At 36.2% G+C, this 12,996-nt stretch overlaps 1 protein-coding gene across 2 annotated transcripts in view; it reads left to right on the top strand.

Moving 5' to 3' along the window:
- Positions 1 to 12,996, top strand: part of gpr158 (G protein-coupled receptor 158) — a 104,225-nt gene that overhangs the window by 58,604 nt on the left and 32,625 nt on the right. For both annotated transcript variants that reach the window (XM_015370141.1, XM_015370140.1), the window contains exons 4-5: positions 6,196 to 6,422; positions 8,572 to 8,640. In XM_015370141.1, the coding sequence (XP_015225627.1) occupies positions 6,196 to 6,422; positions 8,572 to 8,640 (296 nt within the window). The remainder of the gene's footprint in view (positions 1 to 6,195; positions 6,423 to 8,571; positions 8,641 to 12,996) is intronic.

The raw sequence follows: 12,996 nt of genomic DNA, 5'->3' as shown, positions 1-12,996 counted from the left end.
TTAAGAGTTTTTTTTTTTTTTTTTTTTTGGCAATTTTTTACACTTCTTCCCCTAACATTTTAAAACAGACTTCTTAGTTTTAGTTCATTTCAGCTGATTTTCTTCAGGGCATATTGGTATTTAAAAAAGAAAAAAACTCATTAAAATAATTCGTTTTTTCCAGACAATTAATGTCTATGTGGTTGAAATTGTTGCTGAACCAACTTATTCGCCATGTACAAAAATAAATTGTTTTTCCCAGATGAAAATCTTCCTTTAATAGGGTAGTGCAGTATAAGGTTTAAAGCATCTGTCCTTTTACTCCTGCATTACTTTTACTTTTATTCTTGAAGTTGTTTTAGAAAAGGAACTTTTACATATTCCCTTGGGTAATAAGCTTTAGTTGATACTCTAACTTCTACACAAGTGTTTTTAAACAGCAGGATTTATACCTCTACTTGAGTAAAAATCATTAATACTTTTGACACCTCTGGTAAGCCGATGCACAGAGTAAAACATATGAGGAGAAGACAAAGTAAACATTGGGATTGGTAGAGAGGAAAAAGACAAAAGTAGAGAGAAAGAGTGTGAAATGGTAACAAATAGCTTACTGGTGGCACAGTTTTTCAACTAGCTGAACAACAGCTGTATGCTTATCACACGACTTAATTTACACGATCCAACAGAAAGTTTAAGAAAACCCTTCTAGAGCAAATATCAGTATTAAAACCTTTTTCTAACTAGTCTGCCCAGAACAGATCATCTACTTTAAACGGCCCTTATGGTGTTTTTAAGGATTGGACACAAAAATGTTTTTGAATCTCCAACTTACTAGACCAGGGATATTAAAGCTAAAGGGTTTTTTATTGTATTCGTAATGCATTTTAATGAGGTATAAGATATTATTAACTTACAACTTAAAACTGATATCTGAAAAAGCTCAGCGGCAAATGCATGTTCAAAACCTTTACAGAAATGTACTGATGTTAAAAAAAACTCTTTAGTAGAGCTTTTGTTAAACAGTAAATTCTGATGGGAAAATAAATCTCTTTAAAAAATTATTTTGAGCCGTTTTTAGCTTCTCACATTTTACAGACTCAGAAGATTTTGAAGATTGAGCTCCTGTTTAGTTGGGGTTTACCTGATTTGTACAGATCTTCACTTCCTTTTGTGCAAATTGGATCTGTTTATGATATACCCTTGTCTTTTTGTTGCAAAAATATAGTTAAACATTAAACACGAAGCACATTTTCCCTTTCATTGGAGTTTATGATGGGTGTTTATCTGTCTTGTCTGAAAATGGATGCAGCCTCACCACCTTGGAAGCCTAATCCAGTTTGAGATGGGAAATGTCTTTTTAATGATAGTTTCTATCTTCAGTTTATTCTGTCTGTGGTGAGTTAATTAAAAAGGAGGCTTTTTGCAAACACAGACCCCTGGTGATTTCCACCTGCCCTCTTTCAATTTCACTGCCATGCTTGAATTTTAGTCATACTTCTGTTCTGCTTCATCTCACTTAAATTCCCTCCAGGCTCCTTTATTGCCATATTTTTCACCAACTTTTTGCAAAGAGTTTATGAACTCATAATTACCTTAAGATGTCTTATTTCATACCTGAGAAAAGGCAAAAACATGTAATTTTGATGTCTGTTGCGTGTTGTTATGGATGTGTTGAATTCTGCTTGAGCGTTGCTACAATAGAGGAAAGGAGAACCTTTTGGAGAGCTATAATGTGCACTATGGCCCAACATAGAGGGAACATGAAGCCTTTTAATCCACAAAGGAACATCCTTGACACTAATTTGAAGTGCAAGTCATTCCTACTCAATTCAGTGTATATAAAGTTATTGTATTCAAGCTTCCTATGACCATTACTCAAGCATAGTAGCATCAAATCAATGATGCAATGGGTGAGTCATTGCTATGGAGATAAGTAGTCCCTTTGAAGCGATCAGTGATGGGCTTTGAAAAAAAATAGGACAGTTCTTTTTAAAGGCAAAATCCCTCCAAATCTTTAAGACAATAGATTCTTCAAACAAAGCCCCCATCAAAGCTCCATAAGTCTAAAATCTGTTATCTATCCAACCATATGGGCATCTCAAGGGATTTTTATACAAACAAAACTGTTCTCTTTTTTTTACTTCAGTTTATTTTTAAACAATTTCTTCTATTTCCTATAGTGTTAGCAGTTATAATCAGGCATTCCAGCTTCCGGTTGCATTCTGTCTAAGTTCTACCTATCTGGAACTGATAAATACAAAAACTTGGGGCCATTTATTTAACCAGGTAAAGTAGTTTTGACTAAAGGGCAGATTATACTTCTGCAACCGTACACATCAAATGTCGCTTGGGTCTGGTCGCGAACCAGTTTTGCTGGTATGCTTCTGCACCGGGGGTCTGGAATTTCTAGGGACACACAGCAGTTTCCCACCAAAGCGCAAGGGGGACCCTATTCGAAAACTCTAAGGAACTTTGGCAGATGGTCACGAGAACTTTGTTTTGGCACACACCATGTAATTTGTCTGAGGCATCGTACAAGTGGTTGTACTTTCAAACCTCCTTAATGAATCTTTTCGTCGTAGTTGTTCATTGTAATTGTTCATCGGTTTTTATAAATGGCACGTCCCGGTACTGAATCAAGAACGATGACCACACAGATAGCGGGAAAGGCATACCAAGGACCAATCACAGCTGCTATTTGTCTGCACAGTTCCGCATGAGGTCTGACACATAGAGATAGATTTGATGGCTGCAGAGGCTATGCGTCAAAAGCATAAATTTGGCCTTTAGGGTTATCTAGAGAAGCATATTTTTACAAGGCTTGTTGCTTTCGTCAAGGCATACCAAAGTTGCAAATACACTGTCTCCATAGTGTATCAGCCAAAAAGATAACAAAGAAATCCACACATTAGTCTTATGAAGTCACATTAAAACAACAGTAGATAAGCTAAGAGGAGCAGACAATTACAGGATGGCTGCAAATGTGAACAGTGGGGTGAATAAATGTTTTATCTCTTACAAATTATTGCTTTATGAAGAGTTTCATTGTTAAATCATTTACAAATCTGGCTTACTTTTGATGGCCACACCAAGGCCTGATCACACATCTTTAATCAAGAAACTGTCAACAAAATCTCTAAAAGAATATCGTTATAACACTTTAGAGCGATTCAAGAAAAGACGAGAACCAAATACCCGGAACCAATCTGTCCTAAAACGTTTAAAGCACCTTTTTAGTATTGAGCTTTCCAGGTGCAGCCATACTGTCAAAATAACTGCAAGAGTGCTTTCAGTGATATAGACTGAAGGTCAATGGAAAACCGAAAAAAAACATCTATATTATCGACGGCCTCACCTGCTTCACTTTGGGTCAGAGTTTATGATTAAACCATGGCAAAGACACCAGGCAGAAAAAACATTTATGGGAGACTCCAAGGTCTTAGACTTTAGACTTGGACAGCTTTTATTGGCCTTTTTGTATACACAGAGTGTACATTTCGTTTTGTATACGCTCAGAACAAGAACCAAATTACCTTCTCTAAACTTTGACCTAGAATGTCTCATCGATCCTCAAGACCTTTAGGAACACAACTCTAGTCTGTTTGAAGCCAATGTGGCGCGTGTGAAAAATGTAGCATTTTACATATTAAACAGTATTTGGACCCATGCAGGATACAAAGCAAGATAGTGGTAAAGAGCCATTTTAAAAGTGCTCCACTTCAGGATCTGGTTTTAAAAATGATTGTCTATGGTCTCCCACAATGCTGGATCACTGCGGACACACTACCTTAACAACAAAATAAATATGCAGATACCTCTAATCTCACATCTGTGTAAACTGGGCCTGAGGCTCAACTAAACCTAATTTTGCAGCTATATAATCGTTGAAAGGACATAACACTAGAGGGCCAAAACAAAAGAAATCTAACATACTATTTCCACTGCTACTCTATGTATAAAATCCCAACATGTACTATTTGAAGCATATTACTTTAGCAGCAGCAGGATATTTCTTTTCTGTTCTAAATAACGGCAATTTGATCATTTTCAATGTATCCATACCAAGCCCCCATATAGTCTCCAAAAAATTAACCCTTTGTCCCCAAATCTCACTGTGGAAACCTCATAAAGGAGCTTATCATATTGTGCAACTGCATATTAACTGCTCATGTTCACGCATATGGATCAGCTTCTCCTGTGTTGACATATTGTCAATGACTCCTTCTAAGGTCGAAGAAGGATAATCGTATTTATTCAGTGATGCTTTGCTAGTCTACAGCAGGAGAGTCAATAAATAACAAGGGGAAATTAAAAACAGCTGTTGCCCCAGTTTGTATTCCCTGGAAAAAAATCCAAAAGAAATACAAGCAGTTAAACTCTGGCAATACTGTACATAACTTTAAAATATTTTTTAAAGGAATAAGCACCTTTTGCTAAGGTGATACAAATCAAATTTTGGACAGGTAGCAAAAAATGGGGGAGGCTGTGTCTGAACATATGCCTTACCCCTGACCCCTATTCCCTCAATCACTATCTATAGTGGTGACTATATAGTGGACTTTATAATGACTTTATAGTTTGGAAGGATGGTCACTATTTTTCTCCCATTGGTTACAGGACTCCTAACCGTCCCTTGAAAAACGGAATCGTTCTGTGTTTAGAAAGAGAAGTTCCGTATTTAGTGGAAAAGGAACACACTTTGTCCCATGTAACTCTGAGAGTAACACAACAGTCAGTAAAAAGCTAATGGAAAATGAAGAAGAAGGGCACGTTAGATACAAAACTTATTGTAAACTTAAAATAAAAGGAGCACAGCTATAAGCCACGTATTTCTGTCCATGCTAGTGATAGTAATGAAGCACAATAGGCAATGTAAAACATGAGTGTGCACTTGATGTGTCCTAATTTAGAGGCTGGACCGTTTGAAGGCCATATTTATAGTCCAAATATGTCACAGCACTTCCCCAAATGCCATTCAAATACACAACTTCTCCTAAGACTCCTTCAAATACACCAAGTTAATTTAGAGTTTCTTACTCGGCCCACAATTTCCAATGATTCAGTGTGGGTATAGTGGATTAATCAAACTTGGGCAGCAATGGGGGGTGTCTATAGCATTTTTTTTTTGTTTGCAATGGAAATTATGGTAGGCACCAACCTTTGTGTGACCCCAAAAATAATCATTTAGGATTCTTTTTCTTGAGACTGCAGGTTTTAAACTCAAATATCCACTTGGATTTAAACACTCCAATTCAGCTTTCAAAATGTGGGTGTTTCTCAATGCCAGCTTGTTCAGGCATCTGTCAGCCAACAAGGCAGTCATCCTTCACTCTCCTGCTGAAGCCATTTCACTGCGTTGAACCTACCGCTGGGATTAACTACTGGGTGGAAGTTAAACATGCATCTCATTGAGATAATATTGAAATGTTCCTGCTTGGCATATTGTAGTCTTTTTGTTTGTGCTCAGTTAATCTTGGCCTACCAAGGCTATTATCTTTAAATGGTGATCTTAACCAATTAACCTCTTTAGAATGCATATTCTAATTTATTGAATATCACCCTTTTTGGTAAATAGTTTTCCGGTGATGAAGCTGTATGAAGACAAATTGCCACAGCTGATGCTATCATTAACATTTCATTGGTAGAGTGTCTTCAATATTTTTTCATCAAACCTCATTTGAGTACTGAAAGTATAAGACTGAGAGGTAAAACTTTGTTTTCTGTGTCTGCATTAAGATGTGGTCAGCTCTGATGCTTTATGACATTAAGGTATTAGGTCGGATCCTTGCGTGGCGATTCTATGTACTTGACATGCATTGGTTTGCTCTGTTCATTCAGTCTTGAACATGAATTTTAGGTTCATCCAAAGGTTTATCTTGCAGTGGAGGAGTCTACATGCATGATTTATTAGTCTCTACTGTCTCTGTGTAGACCTTACTATAAACTGTCAACCTGTCAAAGCACATACTCCGCTCCTCATTTTTCACCACTGGAAATTGGCCCAAGACACTCACAAGCTTTAGTATGATTCAAAGAGCAAACATTTTCACCTAAAAGTTTTAGAAGTTTCCTACTTTATATACATTTCCTAAGGCAACTGTGACTATTCTAGTAAATGGACACTTCATAAATACGTGAAAAAATAATGGTGTTGTTACTTTTTGGATTTACTTCTTATTGTTTGTGCAAATGTTATCTTTCCTTCTCCTTTGTTAGAGCCTGGGAGAAAAGGAAAAGCTGAAGATGGTGGTCCTGGTGAAGATGAAGGATCCCCTAGTGACTGCTTGCCTTGCCAACAGGGCTGTACCTTCTGTAAAGACAACTCTCCCTGTGTGGCATTAGAGGACGGTGCTCTTCGCTTGGCTGTGCTGTCCTTTCAGTGTCTCTGCATGCTGATTGTCTTCATCAGCATGGTCCTCGTGTACCACTTTCGCAGGAATAAGGTAGGCGTTATACTCTGGGCACAGCAGAGTACATTTCTCTTTAATATTCCTTTGCTGTACTGTCTATTCTTAACTTTTTGTTCCTTTTATATTTTATAGTCTTGTGTGTACCCGTAGGCTTCCTTTGCCTATTTACTTTGTTTCTGACACACCGAAATTCAAAGTTGGACAATGAAGGAGATTTCTATTCTCTTCTAAGAGAAAAACACACCACGTGTTCTAGCAAAATAAAAAATAAAAAAGACCTACCGGTACATTGAGTAAGCCTTCTTCCCACAATGATGCCTTCTACTATAAAAAGTGTTGTTTTCTTTTGTAGTCTGTTTTAATTTAAGTTTAGTATTAAACTAAAAACTTTGAACCTCACCTTCAAAGATTCTAAATAAGAGGCACTAAATCACATGTACAATTTCCTTTAGTATGTGCAATACTATTACAATTAAATACGGATGGACATTTTACAATGTAATGTTAAACCTCCTTACAGACTATGAAATGAAGATCTTTGTATTTTTTATTTTGATTTAACATCATACAAGAATCCCTAATCTGTTTTAATTTCTTTAGTATATATTTTCAATTTAGTTGCATGGCCATTTGTTACTTCCTGGAAAACCCCTAAGGCGTCCTGTCAATTAGAGGATGCAGTGTTGCATAAAGTAAGAAATGGTGACCCCGGCAATGACAAAAAAAATAAATGAAATAAAAGAAGAGATCTTTCTAAACTTTGTTTTTATTCATGAAAAAAATCAAAAAGGCATAAAGTCAATTTTTCCTATCTTTTATCTTACTTTTGTAAATGAACATTCCAGCATATGTTAGAAGAAATTGTTTTTTTAAATCTTGCTTGCAGTTTTTGTTTAATGCAAAACACATTTCTTATTGAAGATTAAATGTATACTTGGATTTGGAATCAATTTTCTAGTCTGAATTGGCAGTTTGTCCATATTTCAGAGAACTTTATCTTTTAGAGATTTCTAAGAAGTTGAATAGAACACAAAAAATGTTTATAATGACTTTTCAGTCTAATTTGACAAACTTTACCTGATGTCTTGTGGTTCTAAAGGTGGTTAATCTTTTTAAATAAACCATGGGTTCAGGTATTTTCAAAATGAGCTGAGAGGAATCTTTTTTTTTATTAGTGCTTCACTGCTACAGTAGCTTTTGGTTGACTTTTAGCCATTTTTATGTCAATGTTATTCATCAGTGTGAAATCACATCTATGGAGTACAAACATCCACCTCATTTTGGGAAATTGTCGCCCATTTTGCATACCCAAATGGAAAAGCAAATAACTTAGGAACTGTAAGCCCAAATTACATGTGTGATACATTATTTGAAAGCTAAGACTTTGTAGTTTCTGAATATATATGTATATATGTTTTTTTAATCGTGAAAATAACTGGTCCTTTTTAAACAGCAGTAGTAAAGACATGCTTGCTTGTTGTGGCTGCTTTGTCATGTTTATATTTTGACATACTGTTATATCTGTGTTTATTGTGCCTGCTTGTGTGCCCATAAAATTAACTTGGTGGTTGAATTGAGGAGAATCTAAGCTTTCCAACCATGTGTAACATGTCTATATTTGTAAAATTTTACCGGTGTAATTTTCATGCATTCTGAATTATTAGATGTAAATGCTTTAAAACGTGTCACAGTCGACCCAGTGGGTTCGAAAACCACAGTAACTAGCAACAATGTGATAACACTGAATAACAAAGCCCATCATTTATAGAAATGGAGATGATTTTTGGATTTACAGTGAATCCTGAAAGAATTCACTCCATTAAAAAAAAGCACAGTGTAGTGAACACTGTCCAGATGCAATGTAATTTGTATATATTATAATAGCACTGCTCTACATGACTTATCTGATTCCACAATACTACAGATTGTTACCAAACCAAACATCTAGTTTTTATCAATCTAATAATGTTTTGTTGCTGCATTCTCAAAGTAAAATGTGGTATATATGTTTTTCCTGTTCTGTTTAAATTAAAATTAATATCAAACTCCATCGGAGAGAAGTGTCCCAACAGATTTTTCCTTTTCACTGTAGTTCCACGGGTACAGCCAAATAAATGCTGTTGCTTAAGTATTTTTATTGTACTTACTTTCAAAAACCTGCATCATCTTTTTGTTTTGGCAGAGCATCAGAGCGTCAGGTCTCGTCCTGCTGGAGGCAATTCTCTGTGGAGCCATCCTTCTGTACTTCCCGGTAAGTTACTCTGTGCTGATAAGTTGTATTTTGAATTCAGCTAATTGATGTTTGTATTAATTTTTAATCAAGATTATTAACATGTGGATAGCTGCAATGGTGGTACCTGAAAACAATTTAAATTGAACAGAGATTTACAAAATAAACCAATGAGCATAACAGAATGGTGTTATGGATGCCAGAATAAAAACATTTTATACCAGAATACTGAGCAATTGTGTTTTATGATTAGATTCCGTTTACAGCTTTCTGCCTTCCTCCCATCTGTGTTTGAATCCTGCAGCATACCACATTATGAACGGCGTTTGCCATTAGTGTGCCACGTAATTACCACAACAAAGTTAATTCATAAATGCTATTAAGAATTAATCCACAATTTTATTTTTTACCACTGTTTAATGTAATGTTTGAATTTAATTCTGACTGGAATCAAAATTACAAATTCGGGGAGGCTTCGATTTGGAAACCAGGTAATGAATGTGATATACAGTCTGTGAAGGGAGCTAAATGTTAGGATGATGGTAAGGACTTCTTAAAAAGTTTTGGTTGTAATGCCAACTAAGACTTTTCCAATAGTTATAGAGAAGGACATACCGTACAAGATTTTCACCATATCACTAAAAAGTACATTACTTCCTATGCACTTTTTTGTTGTATTCAGAGAGTTGTCTGTTTGATATTTGATAAAGAACAAAGAGACTTTTTTGGAGGTCACTGCAACCTCAGCAACACAAACTATTTCTGACTTTTCTGACCACTTGTACAGTGTGATTCATCTTATAACTCAGGTTTTTAATTCATGTCTGATTCTGTTTACAAGCAGCGACAGAGTATGAGAAAACAGGAGAGTCAAAAGCAAACATCCTGCAGCTTGTTGGTGACCCCCTGCCAAATTTACACCATTAAGTCGCCATCTGTCCGAGAGCCTCACATGCTGCTCTGCAGTTAATCACACTGTTTCTTTCCCTCTGTGTATTTTGATACATTAGAAACTCTTTAATCCAGGAGGTGTTTTAATTATTTAAGTATAGCCGCAGCATGTCAGCCACACCCAATTATTCTCTCTCGCTATTCTAGAAGGTCAGCAAAGGGTGTAACCCAAGGGGAAACAAGTATTTGGTAAAAAAGGCTAAGAAATCTGCTTTTTCCCAACTTTATATGTTTTCTAGTTCATGCTGAGGGGTTGTTGGTTGCATTGCGTTGATAAAACACCAATGATTTTAAAAGCATCTTTTGCAAATTCTTTAGCTTTAATTCAGATTATTTACATGGTACCAGTTTTTACAGGACATTGACCCCAAAACATCAAAAAGGAGAAAGGAGGCCAATGTTAAACTTATGGAGTAAAACTGCTAAAGGCCTGATTAAACCTAAGCAAAATGTAATGGTTCATGTTTTAAAACCTGATCTATGGATAGGCTGTCTGTTGCATATCAGTCACCGCACAGACTCAAATCAATTTGTGTCAGTCAGTTATATTTCCAGCTGAACTTCTGTGTAACTTTATCACTCCTTTAGATGATTAGGCTCCCCCAGAACACCCACGAACCCATTGATTTACCTTGAGCCACCAATATATCCTCCTCTTTGGTGCTCAGGGAAATGGATAATTGCAATTTAGTTGCAATCATGCAGAGCTGTACGCCTTGTGAAGCGATACAAAGTAAACTTAATTAAAGCCAGCTGATTTAGAGCTAATCAATGCAATTTGCTGCGACAAGGTCCTGGAAAGTAATAATGTTTTAAGATTTGCAGGATGAAAGTGAGCCTAGAAACCAGGTTATTGCTCAGCAAATGAATGAAAAGTAGATATTTCTGTACCCAGCTGGTGTAGTGATGGCAGCGGCTGCTAAAAATAGAAAGCTTGTAAAGGGTTGTGCTTGACTTTGTAGATTAAGTCAGATCTGTGGAGTGAGCACGTCGGGATTCGGTTTGATCTGTTCTGCAGTAATGGTCTCCATGACTGATCTCGTTTTGATAATTTAATGTCTCTGCTCGATGATGCAGGAGAGAAAGCATCTTCTTGCACGGTGCTATGCAGAAACACCAGACTGATCTCCACCCTGGTACATTTGCATGCATCCCCTGTGCATCGCACACAAGCCGAGGCTGTTAGGGTGAGGAGCTTCACTCTGGGGTCTAAATATAGATCCTGAAATATTCCTCCAACCCTGCTGCTGCTTCTACTTTGAATAATTTGGCTGTTATTAAGCAGCTGGACTTGCACCATACTATGGTCCCATGGCATCTTTGGTGGAGGAATAATGCATTTCCTCACGGAATAGGTTTCAGAGAAAACCTTCAGACCTTGTAGGCATAGTTCAGACTGAAGCCCTTAAGAAGCATAAGGCCCCATTGTCGAGACTTTACACATAACCTGGAATTTTGTAAAGTTCTGGGTGTATCTAATTTTTACTGAGCATATTCAACGTTAAGGTCCACACTCCTTTAAATGAAAGGTCCTGCTGTGGGTGAAGGTGAAAGTCATATTTTTTCTTTATGTCAGTGTTTCATTTGTCACTGAGCTAATTTGTTTGGCTGAGATTGAGTAGAAGCTTTATAAAGGGATAATCTTATTTAACCCAAATGCCTTACAAGACAGCCGGAGCCTATATTCGGAAATGAATGATCCACTAATGTTTCACGTATGATGGCGGGACAACTGTTAGAGGTCCTCAAGAAATAAAATCAATAATAATCAAATGGCCTAAGAGTTTTACTGTCTATTTGTACAGGTTAAGAGCCCAGTGTTTCACACTATCGTGGTGGAGGAAACAGCTAGTGATACATTAGGTTTCCTTTTTACCATCACCCACCAGACTAGAGGTGTAATGCATTTTTTATTCACAACTTCAAATTTTATCATTTGACTTAAATATTCCTTTGTTATTCAGAACTGTGGAAACAGAAGGTGATCTTTATATGGCATAAAAATCCAATGGCATCTATAATCATGAAATATTGTAACTCTCCTGATTTTGCTGATTTTTTATCTAGACCTATGATTGTTGAGGCATTTAAATGGAGACTTGTGAAGGTCAAAATGTCAAACATGTATATATACATAGAATTAAGAAATATTAACTAATTTAGCTTTGTAGTAAGCTCTTATATTCATGCATTAAAAATATAATGTATAAGGCATATCCCAGAGTTATTCATACTTCTGGCAGAAACATATTGAACCAGTCTGTGCACATTTTCAGTCATGTGGGTCATGGCAACCACAAAACAGGCTTCAATTGGTTGCTTAAATGCAGATTGCTCTGGTGCGAGGTGACAGAATAGAATAAATACTCCTGGATAGGAGTCGAAAAGTCTTTAAAAACACTGAGGGGAATGTCTGGCTGCCATCCATTTTAAGCCTCGTTTGCTGTTGCACTTGTCTTCCCTGACCACAGGTCATGTTTTGGTGATTAATACCAACTATAATCTTTTAAAGTAAAATGATGAAGCCATAAGTAGATATAAAAAACACATAATCATAAAATATTTTCAAGTAAATTGTGAAAAACAGTTCAAAATGAATTGAAATAAATTGAATTTTAAATAAAACTTTGTAGAATCAGTTTATAGACATTTTGCTGGCTTTGAGAATATTTGTGCAGTTGCTATGCTGAGGTTGTCAAATATTTTGCATGGTCTTTTTGAAACCACCAGCTAGAGCTGGGTGATTAATGTATCAATAAATGTATTTTTCCCTTTATGTGGATTTACATTTTTGGAAAATCTAGATTCTTTTCCACCTATGGAATTCTTTCAGCTTCCATAGCTCTTAGTGGAATCTGTTCAACATTCTTTGTTCTTAAATATGAACTCAGATTTGGTGGTAAAAAAAAAAATCGCAGATTAGGTTTTTAAGCCATATTGCTCAGCCTTATAGTCAGCCTTGCATTAAATTCTGATTTTAATCAGACAATTCCTGTCAGTAAGGTTACGTCAAGTACTCATATTTATTTGTACCAATACACACAGTCCGCAGATCAGTAGGACTGCAGCAATGACTGCCATTTTGGGATCACTATGACTACCTTATCTATATGCCAACTAGGTTTTTGTGTACAGCATTACAAATATAAGTTCAATGATATTGTTAAACTCTACCGAGACTGTCCCTGGAAGCAAATAGTTTGATTTGATAAGTTACGCTTTAGTCATTAAACTCTAAGAGAATATAAAATAAGGACATGTGGAAAGTCTTAGGAACATAGTTAAGAGTACACTGTGTCATAAAATAAAGAAATTAAAGATAGAAATTTTATGTATTTTTCCAAAAGTCTGAAATTGGGTGTTCTGTTGGTCCTCCAGCAGGGTAGCGCTCAAAACCATGTGAATATCAATGTAGGAAAAGTTGAA

Source organism: Cyprinodon variegatus, unplaced genomic scaffold (genome assembly GCF_000732505.1).
Source record: "Cyprinodon variegatus isolate N-32 unplaced genomic scaffold, C_variegatus-1.0 Scaffold42, whole genome shotgun sequence".
In the NCBI taxonomy this organism is placed as follows: Eukaryota; Metazoa; Chordata; class Actinopteri; order Cyprinodontiformes; family Cyprinodontidae; genus Cyprinodon; species Cyprinodon variegatus.
This window is presented reverse-complemented; position numbering and strand designations above follow the sequence as displayed.